The 19,616-nt window shown below is 42.3% G+C and overlaps 1 protein-coding gene across 2 annotated transcripts in view; it reads left to right on the top strand.

Annotated features, from left to right (window-relative positions):
• The window catches only part of LOC110522211 (solute carrier family 35 member F1), a 113,788-nt gene that overhangs the window by 8,218 nt on the left and 85,954 nt on the right, over positions 1-19,616 (top strand). Inside the window, exon 1 of one of the 2 annotated variants that reach the window (XM_021600420.3) lies at positions 11,981-12,543. The exons of the other annotated variant lie outside the window; for it this stretch is intronic. Coding sequence (XP_021456095.1) covers positions 12,491-12,543 — 53 coding nt within the window. The 5' untranslated portion in view covers positions 11,981-12,490. Of the gene's footprint in view, positions 1-11,980; positions 12,544-19,616 lie in introns of those variants that run through there. 2 annotated transcript variants of the gene reach the window in all.

Genomic DNA, 19,616 nt, shown 5'->3' with positions numbered 1-19,616 from the left:
TGAGACGCAGAGTAGGTGAACGGATGATCTCCGGATGTGAAATTGTTGCACATTTATTAAAAACAAAAAACAGAAATGCCTTATTTACATAAGTATTCAGACCCTTTGCTATGAGACTCGAAATTGAGCTCAGGTGCATCTTGTTTCCATTGATCATCCTTGAGATGTTTCTGTAACTTGATTGGAGTCCACTTGTGGTAAATTCAATTGATTGGACATGATTTGGAAAGACACACACCTGTCTATATAAGGTCCCACAGTTGAAGGGAAGGCTACCAAAACATTTCTGCAGCATGCTGAAGGGCCCCAAGAACACAGTGTCCTCCATCATTCTTAAATGTAAGAAGTTTGGAACCACCAAGACTCTTCCTAGAGCTGGCCGCCTGGCCAAAATGAGCAATCGGGGGAGAAGGTCCTTGATCAGGGAGGTGACCAAGAACTCGATGGTCGCTCTGACAGAGCTCTAGAGTTTCTCTGTTGAGATGGGAGATCCTTCCAGGAGGACAACCATCTCTGCAGCACTCCACCAATTAGGCCTGTGGATGTATTTCAAGGCCTATCTTCAAACTCAGTACCTCTTTGCTTGACATCATGAGGTAGGAAATTATGTGAATATATTGAAGCAACATCTCAAGACGTCAGTCATGAAGTTAAAGCTTGGTCGCAAATGGGTCTTCCAAATGGACAATGACCCCAAGCATACTTCCAAAGTTCTGGCAAAATGGCTTAAGGACAAACAAGTCAAGGTATTGGAGTGGCCATCACAAAGCCCTGACCTCAAACCTATAGAAAATGTGTGGGCAGAACCGAAAAAGTGTTCTGCCCACAAGCGTGTGGGAGCAAGGAGGCCTACAAACCTGACTCAGTTACACCAGCTCTGTCAGGAGGAATGGGCCAAAATTCCCCCATCTTATGGCTTGTGGAAGGCTACCTGACACATTTGACCCAAGTTAAACAATTTATAGGCAATGCTACCAAATACTAATTGAGTGTATGTAAACTTCTGACCCACTGGGACTGTGATGAAAGAAATATACGTTTAAATAAATAATTGTCTCTACTATTATTCTTAAAATAAAGTTGTGATCCTAAATGACCTAAGACAGGGAGTTTTTACTAGGACTAAATGTTAGGAATTGTGAAAAACTGAGTTTAAATGTACTTGGCTAAGGTGTATGTAAACTTCCGACTTCAATTGTATCTGTATATCAGGGTTGTGAAGTTTTGTGTTTGCAGAAGCTTGAATTAGCTGATGCCATGACTTGATGGAGTGGAATATTTAAGCAGTAAGGCCTGAGGGGGTGTGGTATATGGCCAATATACCACGGCTAAGGGCTGTTCTTATGCACAACACAAATCGGAGTGCCTGGGTACAGCCCTTAGCCGTCATATTTTGGTCATATACCACAAATACCACTAACCTCCAAGATGCCTTATTGCTATTATAAACTGGTTACCAACGTAATTGGAGCAGTAAAAAATAAATATTTTGTCATACAAGTGGTTTATGGTCTGATATACCATGGCTGTCAGTCAATCAGCATTCAGGGTTCAAACCACCCAGTTTATAGTAGAACTTATACAATGGGTGGGTTTAATCCTGGACACTGATTGGTTAAAAGCGCATTCCAGCCAGTGTCTATTGCAAAAATTACCTCCGGTTAAGGCTTTGACGTTGAAATGCCTATTTACTCTGTTGCATCTCACCACGCAATCCACTGTCTCATCAGCCCAGCCAGACTATTTATGAACTTGAATTCCACTGTAAAGATCATCTAGACATTATCTTCCATTACTTTTAGACAAGCAGTTGGTTTTCAATAGCGCCGATTTGTATAAACCTTGCTGTCTGTCACTCTGACATTTGTAACATTGTTTCAGTTTTGAAATTCGATCTCCAGCTGTCCCATAGTAATGAAGGTGTAGGGGTCGGGACTTTGGATGAGACAGACAGGCAGACAGCTTTCCTCAGCCAGTCAAAATCAAGAATAAGCATCATTTATATATATATATATATATATATATATATATATATATATATATATATACAGTTGAAATCGGAAGTTTACTTACACCTTAGCCAAATACATTTAAACTTAGTTTTTCCTGACATTTAATCCTAGTCTTTGGTTAGTTAGGATCACCACTTCATTTTAAGAATGTGAAATGGCAGAATAATAGTAGAGAGAATGATTTATTTCAGCTTTTATTTATTTCATCACATTCCCAGTGGGTCAGAAGTTTACATACACTCAATTAGTATTTGGTAGCATTGCCTATAAGTTGTTTAACTTGGGTCAAACATTTCTGGTAGCTTTCCACAAGCCTCCAAAAGTAGGTTGGGGAATTTTGACCCATTCCTCCTGACAGAGCTGGTGTAACTGAGTCAGGTTTGTATTCCTCCTTGCTCGCATATGCTTTTTCAGTTCAGCCCACACATTTTCTATAGTTTTGAGGTCAGGGCTTTGTGATGGCCACTCCAATACCTTGACTTTGTTGTCCTTAAGCCATTTTGCCACAACTTTGGAAGTATGCTTGGGTTCATTGTCCATTTGGAAGACCCATTTGTGACCAAGCTTTAACTTCCTGACTGATGTCCTGAGATGTTGCATCAATATATCCATATAATTTCCTACCTCATGATGCCATCTATTTTGTGAAGTGCACCAGTACTACCTGCAGAAAAGCACCCTAATACCATCATGCTGCCACCTCCGTGCTTCACGGCTGGGATGCTGTTCTTCGGCTTACAAGCGTCCCCCTTTTTCCTCACAACATAACAATGGTCATTATGGCCAAACAGGTCTATTTTTATTTCATCAGACCAGAGGACATTTCTCCAAAAAGTACGATCTTTGTCCCCATGTGCAGTTGCAAACCGCAGTCTGGCTTTTTTATGCCGGTTTTGGAGCAGTGGCTTCTTCCTTGCTGAGCGGCCTTCAGGTTATGTCGATATAGGACTCATTTTACTGTGGATATAGATACTTTTGTACCTGTTTCCTCCAGCATCTTCACAAGGTTATTTGTTGTTGTTCTGAGATTGATTTGCACTTTTCGCACCAAAGTACATTAATCTCTAGGAGACAGAACGCATCTCCTTCCTGAGCGGTATGACGGCTGTATGGTCTCATGGTGTTTATACTTGCGTACTGTTGTTTGTACAGATGAACGTGGTACCTTCAGGAGTTTTGAAATTGCTCCTAAGGATGAACCAGACTTGTGGAGGTCTGAAATTTTCTTCCTGAGGTCTTGGCTGATTTATTTTGATTTCCCATGATGTCAAGCAAAGAAGCACTGAGTTTGAAGGTAGGCCTTGAAATACATCCACAGGTACACCTCCAATTGACTCAAATTATGTCAATCAGAAGCATCTAAAGCCATGACATCCTTTTCTGGAATTTTCCAAGCTGTTTAAAGGCACAGTCAACTTAGTGTATGTAAACTTCTGACCCACTGGAATTGCGATACAGTGAATTATAAGTGAAATAATCTCTCTGTAAACAATTGTTGGAAGAATGACTTGTGTCATGCACAAAATAGATGTCCTAACCGACTTTCCAAAACTATAGTTTGTTAACAAGCAATGTGTGGATTGGTTGAAAGACAAGTTTTAATGACTCCAACCTAAGTGTATGTAAACTCCCGACTTCAACTGTACAAAGACATGTCAATAGAAGACAGGTAAAACAAAGTGCAGTCCTTCCAGCTTCAGTTTGGAGTGATTGTGTTAGCTGTGTTGTTGGCTAGCTCCTCCGTCCTGAAGAGAGAGCACATTTTCTATGCCAGGTGAAATCACGCATGAATTGCACATTGTTATGGATGTATCCAAATGATTGTCCCTAGAAAACAGCTTATTGCACTGTTTGACGTGACTGTGAGTTAGCCGTAGTTGGCTAGCTAGCAAACAAGGGATAAGAACGTCGCCAGCCAGTATGGTAATACAAGATTTAGAACAAACGACTGGTTCGAAACCCATAGATACAGAACAAAACAAAAACATAACGACTGGGTCACGTCTCTGGCAACTGAACCGATAGAACGAATGACCAACCAGACTTGGGTATGACCCTAGATTTGTGTCGGGACTATATCGTGTGGAAGGATGAAATAGTATGAATGAATGAATCAAAATAATGTTTTTAATTCAAATATGTAAATCATTATTTGAATCATGCTGGTAACCCGTTGCATAAAAGTGATAATGCCCTCGGAGCCGGTGTTTGGCGGATATATTGGCACAGTGAGACTTCGTCTTGGGCCTAGCAACACCCGTTCCAAAATATCTTCCAAACACGGGCTTCGAAGGCATTATCACATAAAGGGTATCTGCTTCTCTACTTGATAGACTCACTGATGAAGAGACATGTTAGGGGTTTTGCATAATCATCTCTCTAACATTTTAGCTATAGGCTAATGGCAGCATCGGAATCTATTTGTTTTGGTAAGGCTAAAAGGTTACTGCAAATCAACATTTGAATAGCTCCCTAAACTGCAGTATATACATTATGTAAATGCGTACTCTATCCTAAAGGGAAATGGTGGACAATTACAAACGATTCCAGTTCATGTACTGCTTTGCCCTTTATGGACTGTGCAATTGTATTGCTTTGCAGCTTGCTACAGACTAACTTGAGGGAACTCAACACAACAACAGAGAACAATAGACTATCACCAAACTTTGCCATTGATTTCTTTCTCCACTTTATGCTGATGAAGCGAATTCTTTGGCTCTGTGGTATTTACCCAGAGCAATGTGTTTACGGGAATTATCCATCCGTCTTCACGCAGCTTTTGAGCTTTTCCTTGCTGCCTGTCACACTGTTTCTATTTTTCATTAAATATTACAAGAACTGAAATAACATTCATTCCGTGGTGTGTTGAAAGATGGATGAAAAGGGACATGTCCTCTGAATTCATTAGCTTTAGGGTTATTTTCATCCACCCCAGCCTGGCTTCAGGCCATAAACCAGAGTGATTTTTAGCAGCGCAATTATGTTTCACTATAGAAAATGGAGGCTCTGTCCTGTTCACTGAGCTCTTTTATTTCAATTACCAACCTGGTTGGGTTTCTCTCACCTCATAACGAGATGTATTACTTTGACTGTCTTGCGGCGGTGCAACAGGGCAACGCATGCATCTGTTATTCAAATACTTTAGGCTGGGATCGATAAGTCGCAGGATTGACAGAGCGATCTCATTCTCAGTTACAATACAGATTAACACAAGGACTTCCCTCCAAATGTCTTTGTGCCCTTAGATAACGTCTATTAAGGTACCACAAGCTTCCACGATGAATAGGTCGCAGGAGATGTTTTGTACTTTGATAAAAACAAATGGTATTATGGAGATTTAATCAACGTGTTGTGTTTTTGTTGGGAAGCTATCCTCAAAGAAGTAAAGAGGATAGAAATAGTGAGCACAGATTCTGCCAGGCTGAGGGTCTCTTTCTCTCTTTAGTTGTTTTCATTCAACCTTGTGCAAGTCAAGCACGTAGAGCATGTTTACTTGAAAAGGGAGATTCATCTTTTCAACTCCTGAAAAGGTGCTCATCTGCTGCTAATATAAATACAAAACTTGTTCCAACTTGTGTGCTAAAGCTAAAATTGGACTTTCTCGGTTCCAGCATTGCAAAAGAAACGGCTATTTGATAGAAATAGATATAAATTAATGGTGGCTTTTACAATGTAGTAGACAGGTTATTTTCATATCTTTTAAACCATTGCCTTTTGGCAGGCTGTGAAGTGTGATTTGGGCTCCAATAGGAGGGGTTCAGTGCCAGGCAACCTGGGGTATAATACATGGAATTTGGGCGGCTGTCTGAGGAAACGGCAGGCGGAGAGCATTGTTCTGGGCATCCAAGACATTCATGTCCACTGTGGGTCACACAGAGCAACCGAAGGTATTTAAAACTAACCCAAGATAGTTAATCTGTGTCGTTTACAGTGGGAGCAAATGAAGCATAGTGGGCAGAACAAGGAGGTGGGCAAAGCCAAGCCCAAGCTGGCGATATCCTATTGGTTGTTGTAGTGTGTATTTGCTTATTTCTGTGACGTGAGCGTCTGTAAACTGAATTCGACCTTGCACTCCTTCTAAACAACACAAATTTAAAAAACTTTGACAAAGCGTCAAGCCTATAAAACTTAGTGCACTGTGTTCGTAACAGATTTTAGTTTTGGGGACACCGATTATTTGGGGTATCAGTTGTTAAATTGATGAGAAAATTAGCAGAATGGCGGCCCAGTTTCACCTAGTTCCATCCTCTCCAACTACCCGTGACTGGACTTCCTCTCACTACCATATTTGGTGGTGAGAAAACATTCTAAACTGATGCTTCAGCTTTATAGCCCGTGTGACGTTTCTGGTTTACCCCTTCTGTCTGTGGCGCAACTTTGTTCCCCTTTCCTACGGCAGCATGACTAGGCAATGAACCGCTGAAGGGAACCCTAGAATCTATCTGCCCACTTATTAAGATGGAAAGCGAAGACTGGTGCTTGGTTTAATCAATTACTTTTAAATACAAAATGGGAATTCAGTTGGTACTGTTAATTTGAAATGAATAAAGATACATCGATTTGAAATAGTTTGACAACATTTTGTGAAATATTTGAAATACTCAGCTCAACATGATATCCATAGAGAGAGCTTGGTCTAACAAACCAATTCTACTCACTGTCTCTGGAAACAATACTAAAGCTCTTTGCTGAGCCAACGTCGAATGCCACTTGCAGTTTTGGAGTTTAATTTCAGAAAGTAATTCAAAAGTGAGTCAAGCCACAGAGCCTTACATGGCTCATCAGAAACCAAAGTTCGCACTCTGGAGAAGCACTGTGTTGTCATATTAAATCCTATAGAGTCAGACAAACTGTTCGCGGAGGAAAAGTTTCAACTGAAAATAGGGCATGCAGTCCCAGCAGGGTTAACTCCTGGCAAGATTCATAGATGGACAATGTCCTGTTTGTGTTTGATACTGGCAAATGCTGCATTACATCACTGTGTAGTCTACCCACTTCACTGCTCATTTTGCAGTTAAATGTCCTTATTCACAGGCTAATACACTCTTTCAAATAAAATATGAGTAAAGGGAAAGACTGTCACATCTATGAGGTCCATGGTCTCATCATTGCCAGGTTGGTAATAAATGAATGATGCTGTCTTTTCCATCTGCATGCGTCTCTGAAATGAACCATGGCCGTGTCCCGAATCTGTCTCGCCTACTAAAACAACACATTGTTTACTAATAGTACTACATACTATTTAGAGCACACTGTTAAGTAAAAACATATGCAGTAAGCAAATATCAACACAAATGTATTGGTAAATGAAATGAGTATGACATCCTGATATTTAAAGCATACTTTATTTTCTGAACTGTACATACTATAAAACGTTCTATTTCGTATACCACAAAAGCCTAGTATTTAGAACGTCTAGGTATTCAGACATGGCCCATGTTTTGTCAGCCATGCCACTATACAATCAAATTCAATCAATCAACTGTATTTATAAAGCCCTTCTTACAGCTGATGTCACAAATTGCTGTGCAGAAACTCAGCCTTGTTAAAATATTGTATCATTTCTTGAAATGTTTCTAAAAAAAAAATCTCCATCTTGTTTTGACCTTTTAACATAAATGATCTAAAAACGCATTCACTTTTTTTCATATTCGCACATGTCGTTACTTAGACCGTATTTCACGTCATCTGAGGTTTTTGTGTTGTGCCCGCCATCAGTTTAGACACAACATGCTCTTGAATACAGGGTGGGTGTCATGTTTTGGCTGCACTTAAAAGGGAATAAAATTGAAATTTCAACTTTCAAATGGTACCACAAAAAATGGTTGGAGGTCCACACATCAGAGAATGTTGACTTGAACGGAAATATCTATTATTTTCAATTAGCCTGTCAAACCTCTATAGGAAACCTATTGAAATGATAGAAATATAGACATAGAATATACATTCAATTGTGGATGGACAACATGCTCTTGAATGCAGGGTGGGTGTCATTTCAATCATAACAATTGAATTCATAGAATGGACCTATCTATCCCTTCAGACCATTGCAATTTAGCTTGTACACCATTGAAATTGAAATCAAATTGACATTTTTACTTCTGGAAATGTCGGTCCATCCACCATTGAATGTCTATTCTATATCTATATTTCTATGACCTCCAACCATCTTTGTGGTACCATTTGAAAGGTGAAATTCCAAGTACATTTGAGTACATTTATCTGCCAAAACATGACACCTAACCTGTATTCAAGAGAATGTTCTGTATCGACGGGTGGGGTATGTAAAATAGGTCAACTTTGAACACCTTTATCTCGTGAACGTTTTGGCATTCAGGTCCAAAAAGGTAGTTTCTTAGCACTTGGGCATATATGTAATGGAAGGCTTTGTTCAAATCAAAAGAGGTGCTGTCAAAAAGGGATTGAAATCAAATGGATTCACCTTATAGCCTCGTACCATTCTTAGGTTACTGACCTAAACCAACAGGTTGGTCCAACAGGCTAGTGGCCTACATTTACCATGTTAGTGTATTCCAAAGGTCACCAAAAAGCTTGACGGTAGGCCGCTAATGCAGCTATTTTATAATGCAAGTGAAACATGTATCCAAGTTTGTTTTGAAGTGGTAATATTCAGACGTTGCAGTGCATTTCAACACTGCTGGATCTGATGCCTTGCAGATAGCTTGGGGCTATGGCTCAGTGAACTGATGCCTTTTCCCCAGTGTGGTAATTGTGCTTTGGTCTGTTTCACACCAATGGAATCAGAACATATTTTCAACGTGGAAATTCAGTGCCTGCACATTTAAAAAAAGCATTCCTACAGGCAACTCTTTTTAAGAAAATTATAGCTTTATTTTTCATGCTCCAATAACTATAGCAGACGATGGCAAACAGATTTTCTAACTGAAGGTTCATGCTTGTCTTGGAAGTATACCAGTACGCTACCTGCTTGAGGATCTTACCAACACACAGTATTTTCTCATCATGTTTGAAAGTGAGGGAGATAAGCGAGACGAAGAGAAATGAAATGGGCTTTTTTTTTCTCGTCTGCTGTCATCTGAATTTGAGAGACTGTCGTCCCCAGTGTATTCATGCTGAGAGAGAGAGAGAGAGAGAGAGAGAGAGAGAGAGAGAGAGAGAGAGAGAGAGAGAGAGAGAGAGAGAGAGAGAGAGAGAGAGAGAGAGAGAGAGAGAGAGAGAGAGAGAGAGAGAGAGAGAGAGAGAGAGAGAGAGAGAGAGAGAGAGAGAGAGAGAGAGAGAGAGAGAGAGAGAGAGAGAGAGAGAGAGAGAGAGAGAGAGCACAGGTGTTCATTAAAAGGGCTGGATCGTCCATGCCCGTCTTGCTGTGGATTCTGGGGGATTGACTCTCAGGACCCTACTACTGTAGCATACACTCTGCACTGTCCTTCACAGGCAGACAGGAAGGGAAATGGCAGTGATATTTCATTTCCTACTTCCACTCAGTCTGGGATGATGTGGCGTAGCTTAGTGTGTACGCCAGGGAGATGAGAAATGCAGAATTGACATTACTAAGAATTGCAAAGCAGTCATTTAAAATAATTTCAGTGCCATCAGTCAATGCATAAGGCTGAACATGGGAATCAACACCGAGAGAGTGTGACAAAGGGGTGGTAGAGACATTATCTCGCCATCATGGAGGTCTTCTGTCAGTTCCTGTGTTGTGTTGTATTGATGTGTGTTGGCACAATACAGTATGTTGCTAGAGAACATTGTTCCTGGAAATAAGGTTTCATATCTCTGTCACTGAAGGAAATATGAGGGCACTTCTGTGTCAGTGCCTAGGCTTGTAGCATTAAGGAACTCCTGCAGCAAATTCAATCTCGATCAAGAACGTTGAATGTTTTGAGGAAAATGCTATAGGAAATGTTTCTGCCGGAGGATTGAGTAGGGCCATTATTTTGAAAAATGAAAAATGTTACTGTGACTCCTGAGGAATAGTGGGGAAAGTGTTGAGGTGGGACACACAATAGCTAGGTCTCCTCCATCTTTACAATCTGCTGCACCAACAACGGAGAGCAGTCATTCATTTCTAGAAGATAGTTCATGTAGTTTCATACTATCGAACCTCATTGACAGGAATTCCTAAGTAAACAAAATGATATGCTCAGAGACATCTATTTAATGCACGGATTTAATGTTGACTGTCGTATTTTATTGATGATAGGTTACTATTGATCTAAGCGCCTGTGATTGCTCACTTTGAGCACGTGCCATATGGAATTGGCAACAACATGCAATGTGCCAGTGCAGCGGCACCACAGACTGTAAATCCATACCTGCCAGCATATAGAGAAACCCAGAGATGCACATTTGTCAGAGTGAAACCTCAGACTGCACAGATTCAATATGTCATATGCACTATTAAACCTCAAGTGCCAGACCTCACATGACACTGTTATCTAGTGGTGGAGAAGATCTTTCGACTATCTGCTGAGGAAGTCTGTTAATTACTTCACTTCCATGTTTGATATTCCCATCCTACCAGGTGTTTTTGAAAAGCAGAGTGACCACTCTCTCAGACAGCCAAACCAGGCCTCCCACAGTCCCCCAGGACCCAGGGAGTTTAGCAGGCTCAGCCGAGCACACTGCCCCACTGATGAATAGGAATCTGTGGGCAAGAGAGCTGAGAGTGCTGGGTAGGATTCCTGACTGTCTGGATGTAGCTAATTAGCTAGTGGCGCTAGCCTTGAACTGGATGAATAAGCTCTGCTGATTGGCTGTGTGTTAGCTAGTTGGGTCTGGGACGCTCCTGAGTGTAGTGTCTCCTTACACCACACCACAGCGCTCCCCAACTGATGAGGCTGGGCTTAGTGAAGTACTGTAGGTCAGGTCTGCGGGGCAGCCAGCCAGCCACCATGGACCCAGTCAGTCCATTCCCAGAGACACTGGCGGAATAGCCCTCACCGGAACAAACAGGGAGAGACAAGGGGAGGAAGAGGGGAAGAGATAGACAGAGGGCTTGACCAAGAAGGAAACTGAGAGAGAGGAAAGATAGCTAGAAGAAGAGGGATGTTGAGAGGGGAAGGAAAAGATGGAGGGAGAAATGGGCGGAGAGAGAAAAAGATGTGGAGAGAGAACATGGCTTTATCTTTCTTCCGCGTCTCAATAAGGACTTGTTCCATACAATTTTCCTCACACATAGGAGATGAATGGCCATGTGTGTGAGAAAGTGACCCCCCTCCCAAACAAAAAAATACTGGTGCACTCTTCCAGGGGTCATGAATGCGGAACAAAGAGGGATTCTGTGGGCCGCAATGATGAGATCACACACAGGACACACCAGCTCTGTCCCCGACGGTTATTCTTAGGGCTCTGAACAGTGAGGCGACTGAGTCACAGGGCCTCAGGCCTAGAATATAGTCTGCAGCAGTACAGGGGGCTGTGTAGCCTGCTTCTTCTGTCTGTCGGTTGGTCTATTAAACTGTCTGTCTGTTTCTGTTAGGCAGAAGAGAAGTTATCTAGAATTGGCAAATGGCAATGAGGAGATACTAGACATGGAAGGGTTCTCTCCACTGATAAGAAATCCGTCTTCAAATAAATCACTGCGCAATGTTCTTGAATATCGCAGGGCACAAGTGTTTCACCTTGTATTCAGTGTGAAATAAAAATAAACGTATCTCTTCCAGTGGCAGTTTTTTGTGTTTGAAACATTCAAACCTAGTAACTGGGGTAATTTGTCATACTCTGCCTAGCTTTTAAATTCAGTCTTTGACACATAGCATTGTCTTAAAGACGAACGGTAAGGGATGACTAAATCATAATGGTAAAAAATAACCCAGAGTTATCATGCTATGTCTTTTCAGACCCTCTCTCACGTACCACTGAGATGTGGAAAGCCCTGCTGTGTTATGTGAATTTATTTCTTATAATGACATCCCATGGGAGCCATTATTCGGGCTATTTTAGGCTAAGGAATGTTTAGAAGGGAACATTGCCTTGCTCATTTCAGACCGTTGCGTGCTTATACACTGCAACACAAAGTTTGATAGTGATTACAGACCGGGTTGATGACAGTGCATTGCATTAGGAGGGAACTTCCACATGCTTGTTTATTCCTGACCGTGGTGTGCCGGTATCTCATCGATTCACAACTCGATAGCAATCACTGTTGTTGACAATGCAATGTATTCGGAAGGACGCAAACTACATTTGTGGCGTGTCATTTTCTTGGAACTGGTAGCGTTGTATGTGAGGCAGAGTCTATTGATTACCTCTGCCCCTTTATTCATTCCCTTTTGAGTGTGAAGGATTTTTGAGGAGACGTGAAGTTATCCCAGGGTGTCCGATCCATACCCGGCTCATTAACACACAACGTTTTCTCTGAGGGTGACTTCAACAGGCTTTTCACCCACTCTATCAGCCGGGGATGTTACTGTTGCCGCGTTGCTTTTGGATATCAACGACCGGGAGATGAATTTTGATCACCATATGGGTCTAGAGAAGAAGGGGAACGTGGAATGGGCTCTGCTTTCACCCAAGCTGCTGGTGTTGTCCTCCGTACTCCTCTACTGTAAGCAGCCATTGGCTAAAACATTTAAGTGTCTTGTTCTGGAAAACGTCTGCAAGACGTGCTCTTTTGCTTGTATCGTTTTCATTTTTTGTAGGAGCACTTATCCCACCACGCTGAAGTACTGTAGCAATAGTTTCACTGGGTTTTCATGACCTTTACCATGTATCATGAATACCATGTACTCTAAGGAGCCTAGTAGCCAAGATGTAGCTGAATCTCAAAATAATCAGCAGTGTGACCATCCGTGACACATGACTGGCAGTTGAATATGCTAGAAATATGCACCATTATAAACCTGCCCACCTGCTGTGGCTGGCTGCTGTGTCTGCTGTTGGAACAGTGATGTATCGCAGGACTCAAGGAGCTGCCAGTGCGTGGATTAAATACGCATCTCCTAAAGTAGGTAGAAAGATGAAAGATGAAGGTCTCTGCGCAACACTGGCGCCACTCGCCTGCCCATGTCTGACAGGAGGCCACGAGGACGACTGACTGATGGAACAGTGGAGGAGTGCTGAGTGCTGCTAACTTTCTGTTTGACTCAGCCCGACTGAAGAAAAACTAACATAATCATACAACTCTGAGGCCCCAAGGCCTGTCTGTGAAAACCTCGGAGGGGAGAGACTGCAGTACCAGTCAAAGGTTCTGACACAACTACTGATTCAAGGGTTTTTCTTTATTTTACTATTCTTCAAAGTAGCCACCCTTTGCCTTGGTGACAGCTTTGCACACTCTTGGCATTCTCTCAACCAGCTTCACCTGGAATGCTTTTCCAACAGTCTTGAAGGAGTTCCCACATATGCTGAGCACTTATTGGCTGCTTTTCCTTCACTCTGCGGTCCAACTCATCCCAAACCATCTCAATTTGTTGAGATCGGGTGATTGTGGAGGCCAGGTCATCTGATGCAGCACTCCATCACTCTCCTTCTTGGTCAAATAGCCCACAGCCTGGAGGTGTGTTGGGTCATTGTCCTGTTGAAAAACAAATGATAGTCCCAGTAAGTGCAAACCAGATGGGAAGGCATATTGCTGCAGAATGCTGTGGTAGCCATGCTGGTTAAGTGTGCCTTGAATTCTACATAAATTACAGACAAGCAAAGCACCCCCACACCATCACACCTCACATCACATCACACCTCCATGCTTCACGGTGGGAACCACACATGCGGAGATCATCAGTTCACCTACTCTGTGTCTCACAAAGACACAGTAGAGGTTGGAACTAAAAATCTCAAATTTGACCAAAGGACAGAATCCCACCTGCCTAAGGTAAATTGCTTGTGTTTCTTGGCCCAAGCAAGTCTCTTCTTCTCATTGGTGCCCTTTAGAAGCAGTTTTGACCATGAAGGCCTGATTCACGCAGTCTCCTCTGAACAGTTGATGTTGAGATGTGTCAGTTACTTGAACTCTGTGAATACTTTATTTGGGTTGAAATTTCTGAGGCTGGTAACTCTAATGAACTTATCCATGAGCGCCAGTTTCATCATAGCGCTTGATGGTTTTTGCGACTGCTTTTGAAGAAACTTTCAAAGTCCTTGAATTTTTCTCCAGATTGACTGACCCTTCATGCCTTAAAGTAATGATGGGCTGTCATTTCTCTTTGCTTATTTGAGTTGTTCTTGCCATAAAATGGACTTGGACTTTTACCAAATAGGGCTATCTTCTATATACCACCCTTACCTTGTCACAACACAACTGATTGGCTCAAACGTATTGAGAAGGAAAGTAATTCCACAAATGAACTTTTATCAAGGCACACCTGTTAATTGTAATGCATTCCAGGTGACCTCATGAAGCTGCTTGAGAGAATGCCAAGCTGTCATCAAGGCAAAGGGTGGCAACTTTGAAGAATCTAAAATATGAAATACTTTTTTGGTTAGTACATGATTCCATGTGTTTAATTTCATAGTTTTGATGTCTTCACTATTATTCTACAATGTAGAAAATATAGTACAAATAAACAAAACCCTGGAATGAGTATGTGTGTCCAAACTTTTGACTGATACTGTAAATACATACATACATACATGCATGCATGCATGCATGCATACATACATACATAAAATGTGTACAGACATACATGCATACATGCATGCATACATACATACATGCATGCATGCATGCAAACATGCATACATACATGCATACATACATAAAATGTGTAAAGACATTTGTATTCACGAGTTCTAGTCGTGTTTTCGCCACCGCAAATGGCTTTGTGCTTTTAAGAACAGCTTGTCTCAGCAGTAGCTTGTTTGAACTTGCAGACGGATGAAACACTTGTTTATTGTCTTCTTTTTTTATAATGGCTATCTGCTTTTTTTTATCTAGACAGTTCCCCTGTCACCACAAGTGGAGGACAGGAGTTAAATATTGAAAGAGCACAACAAAAACACTTGGCATGGTAACTTCTTTGATGAGAAGAAAAAAAGCAATTTGTATGGTTTCATTCAGCCAGTGTCTGGTGCTTTTGTCAGTCTTATCTTAAGTGCATTTGCTATTCCTTTTGACACGTTTAAAGCAGATATTTTTTTTGCTTCAGGTGTCTACATTTGTCGGCACAAGACACATTACATCTTTGAGAGAAGAAGAAAATGTCCGTCAAACTAGCAAATAATCAGCACACGTGGCCTGCCCAAGCACAGCTCCAAATAATCAGCACACGTGGCCTGCCCAAGCACAGCTCCAAATAATCAGCACACGTGGCCTGCCCAAGCACAGCTCCAAATAATCAGCACGCGTGGCCTGCCCAAGCACAGCTCCAAATAATCAGCACACGTGGCCTGCCCAAGCACAGCTCCAAATAATCAGCACACGTGGCCTGCCCAAGCACAGCTCTCCAGTACCTTTTACTTCTACGTGTTTGCTCTTCACAGCGATAGTGAGTAATGATTATCGGTACTACAGTGTTAGATGACTTGGAGCCAAAATCATTTCCATTTGAACTATCTTGGCTGCACCTCAAACGCCAAGGCTGTGGGTTTTTGTTTGTAGTTTATGTATTTTGGGGATAAATAATGCAGGTTTGGCAGTCATCGTTCGTTTTATGTCCGTAGGCAGTTTACTCACTGGGTTAACATTAGAGAGGGAAAAGAAGAGAGAGAGAGTCAATTGAAATGGAAACTGGTGTTCTTGCCTCCCAGGCCACAGCAGGACAGTTCAGGTTCTTCTGGATGGGGCTCAGAAAGCACCAGGGAACTGCATGTTAACTGCATCTATCCTACAATATCTTCTAGGTGCCTGCGTACAGTACTAGAGCAGAAGCAATGGGGGAAACTGAGCTCTCTGAGATTCATCCTCCTTTGCCTGGTGTCAGGAGATGCTGTGTTTTGGCAGATGTTTACAGCCCCTCTGTTGCTCATGCCCCCACTAAGACTTCCTGTTTATCCTCTGACCTTAATTCAGGCCACCAGCTGCCAGCACAATGCCTTCAGCCCCAAGACTCCAGCTTCTAGCTCCAAGCGTCCAGCCTCCATCTTCCAGCCTCTAGACACAAACCTCCAGCCCCAAGCCTCCAGCCCCCATCTTCCAGCTTCCCCCTCCCAGCCCCAAGCCTCTAGCATCCAACCCCCCAGCCTATCAGTCTCCCCATCTACAGCAGCACACCGTGGAGACCGACACCCCTATACTACCCTATCCTTACAAGGACGTCCCATTAGTAGACACCACTTGTGAAGCTCAGACCTGCTGACCAGTGCACCGGATTCAATGAAAGCAGTTGTAACAATGCAGTTGTAAACACCTTCCACAGTACCACAATTCCATTGGTTCCCTATAACTAAACAGAAATGAAAGGAACCTAGTGGTGCTACCACTTCCCAGGCCAGTCAAGAGGGAATGTGTCAGTGTGTGTGGGGAGACAAGCAGACAGGCAGTCAGCCGCAGCCGAGGGGAGCGGGTGTGAGAGTGTGAGAGACAGCCAGGGCACGCCAGCCCACTCCCTCTGCCCTCGCAGGGAAAGCGGATGTTTGTCTGAGGAAAACAGAGGCAATGGAGCAAACAATAAGTCATGTGAGGGAGAGAGGCAGAGACTGAGTGACCGAAATGGACCTGGCTCTTGACATCCCAGCGAACAGTAGTCCATTCTTGATGCAGGGCTAATTTCTCCCCGTAAAAACTCTCCACACTTAACTTTCCTTTTACAACTTTACATTCTCACATCAAACCCCAGATGTGCTTGTCATGCTCTACTCTCATTGTCAGAGTAATCATACCTTAAACTCAATTGCCAGAACCCAGAGGACTTCAAAATGAGGCAATCTGGCTTTTCTCTCAGATAGGTATGGTATTATCGGTTTGAAATATTCATGGGGTTCGCCTGAGTACCCTTTTATTACACTCTAGGAGCACATTAATTATGCATGGCCTGGAGAGTTTCACATTGTATCCATGAACCACTGGAGTGAAGTTTCTGATATACCGTGTCTGGTAGAAAACCTCCAAAAAATTGAACCACAGGGCGATTATGAGAGAAACAAATTCCTGGAGAGGGGTGAAACAGGCTCCCCGTCTCCCCTGTCCTTGGTGCTCTGGACCTGAACAAAGATCAGGATAGTATGAGGTCATCTCAGGCCAGATAAACTTGATCCTCCCCTGACAGCCAGACTCTCTTCTCTCACAGCTCCATCCGGGGCCATATTCTCACTCCCTGTTTGGGGAGTCAATTCGGTGAAATGTGGCTCTGGTCTGATCCTGGGGTTCTGCAGTTACCAGTCAAAAGTTTAGACGCACCTGTTCATTCCAGGGTTTTTCTTAATTTTTGCTATTTTCTACATTGTAGAATAATAGTGAAGTCATCAAAACTATGAAATAACACATATGGAATAATGAACTAACCAAAAACGTGTTAAACAAATCAAAATATGTTTTATATTTGAGATTCTTCAAAGTATCCACCGTTTGCCTTGATGACAGCTTTGCACACTCGTGGCATTCTCTCAACCAGTTTCATGAACTAGTCACCTGGAATGCATTTTCAATTAACAGGTGTGCCTTGTTAAAAGTTAATTTGTGTAATTTCTTTCCTTCTTAATACGTTTGAGCCAATCAGTTGTGTTGTGACAATTGTAGGAGAGGTATACAGAAGATAGCCCTATTTGGTAAAAGACCAAGTCTATATTATGGCAAGAACAGCTCAAATAAGCAAAGAGAAATGACAGCCCATCATTACTTTAAGACATGAATGTCAGTCAATCTGGAAAATTTCAAGAACTTTGAAAACTTCTTCAAGTGCAGCCGCAAAAACCATCAAGCGCTATGATGAAACTGGCTCTCATGAGGACCGCCACAGGAAAGGAAGACCCAGAGTTATCTCTGCTGCAGAGGATAGGTTCGTTAGAGTTACCTGGCTGTCATATGAGGACTGCCACAGGTAAGGAAAACCCAGAGTTATCTCTGCTGCAGAGGATAGGTTCGTTAGAGTTACCAGCTTCAGAAATTGCAGCCCAAATAAATGCTTCACAGAGTTAAAGTAACAGACACATCTCAACATCAACTGTTCAGGGGAGACTGCGTGAATCAGACCTTCATGGTAGAATTGCTGCTAAGAAACCACTACTAAAGGACACCAATAATAAGAAGAGACTTGCTTGGGCCAAGAAACACAAGCAATGGACATTAGACCAGTGGAAATCTGTCCTTTGGTCTGGTGAGTCCAAATTTGAGATTTTTTTGTTCCAACCGCCGTGTCTTTGTGAGATGCAGAGTAGGTGAACGGATGATCTCTGCATGTGTGGTTCCCATCAAGAAGCATGGAGTATGAGGTGTGATTTTATTTTTATTTGTTTTTATTTCACCTTTATTTAACCAGGTAGGCAAGTTGAGAAGTTCTCATTTACAATTGCGACCTGGCCAAGATAAAGCAAAGTAGTTCGACACATACAACGACACAGAGTTACACATGGAGTAAAACAAACATACAGTCAATAATACAGTATAAACAAGTCTATATATGATGTGAGCAAATGAGGTGAGATAAGGGAGGTAAAGGCAACAAAAAAAAGGCCATGGTGGCAAAGTAAATACAATATAGCAGGTAAAACACTGGAATGGTAGATTTGCAGTGGAAGAATGTGCAAAGTAGAAATAAAAATAATGGGGTGCAGAGGAGCAAAATAAATAAAATAAATACAGTAGGGAAAGTGGTAGTTGTTTGGGCTAAATTATAGGTGGGCTATGTACAGGTGCAGTAATCTGTGAGCTGCTCTGACAGTTGGTGCTTAAAGCTAGTGAGGGAGATAAGTGTTTCCAGTTTCAGAGATTTTTGTAGTTCGTTCCAGTCATTGGCAGCAGAGAACTGGAAAGAGAGGCGGCCAAAGAAAGAATTGGTTTTGGGGGTGACCAGAGAGATATACCTGCTGGAGCGCGTGCTACAGGTGTGTGGTGCTATGGTGATGGTGTGGGGGTGCTTTGCTGGTGACACTGTCAGTAATTTATTTAGAATTCAAGGTATACTTAACCAGCATGGCTACCACAGCATTCTGTAGCGATACGCCGTCCCATCTGGTTTGCGCTTAGTGGGACTATTATTTGTTTTTCAACAGGACAATGACCCAAACACACCTTCAGGCTGTGTAAGGGCTATTTAACCAAGAAGGAGAGGGATGGAGTGCTGTATTAGATGACATGTCTTCCACAATCACCCTACCTCAACCCAATTGAGATTTGGGATGAGTTGGACCGCAGAGTGAAGGAAGAGCATTCCAGGTGAAGCTGGTTGAGAGAATGCCAAGCGTGCGCAAAGCTGACTTCAAGACAAAGGGTGGCTACTTTGAAGAATCTCAAATCTAAATATTTTGATTTGTTGAACACCTTTTTTGCTTACGACATGATTCCATATATGTTATTTCATAGTTCTGATGTCTTCACTATTATTCTACAATGTAGAAAATATTCAAAATAAAGAAAAACCCTGGAATGAGTAGGTGTTCTAAAACGTTTGACTGGTGCTGTATTTTGTAATTACTCGTTTTTGAGAGAAGAGACATGTTCAAGAGAAGGAAAAGACCCCAGAGGCAGCAGCCCTTTGTTCTCATCGACGGCTGGAGAGGTTGACGCTGTTGATCTGAAGGGGGTTT

Source organism: Oncorhynchus mykiss, chromosome 4 (assembly GCF_057628025.1).
Source record: "Oncorhynchus mykiss isolate SJ-2025 chromosome 4, ASM5762802v1, whole genome shotgun sequence".
NCBI classification, from domain to species: domain Eukaryota; kingdom Metazoa; phylum Chordata; class Actinopteri; order Salmoniformes; family Salmonidae; genus Oncorhynchus; species Oncorhynchus mykiss.
The sequence above is the reverse complement of the archived record's forward strand: the minus strand, read 5'-3'. Positions and strand labels throughout refer to the sequence as shown.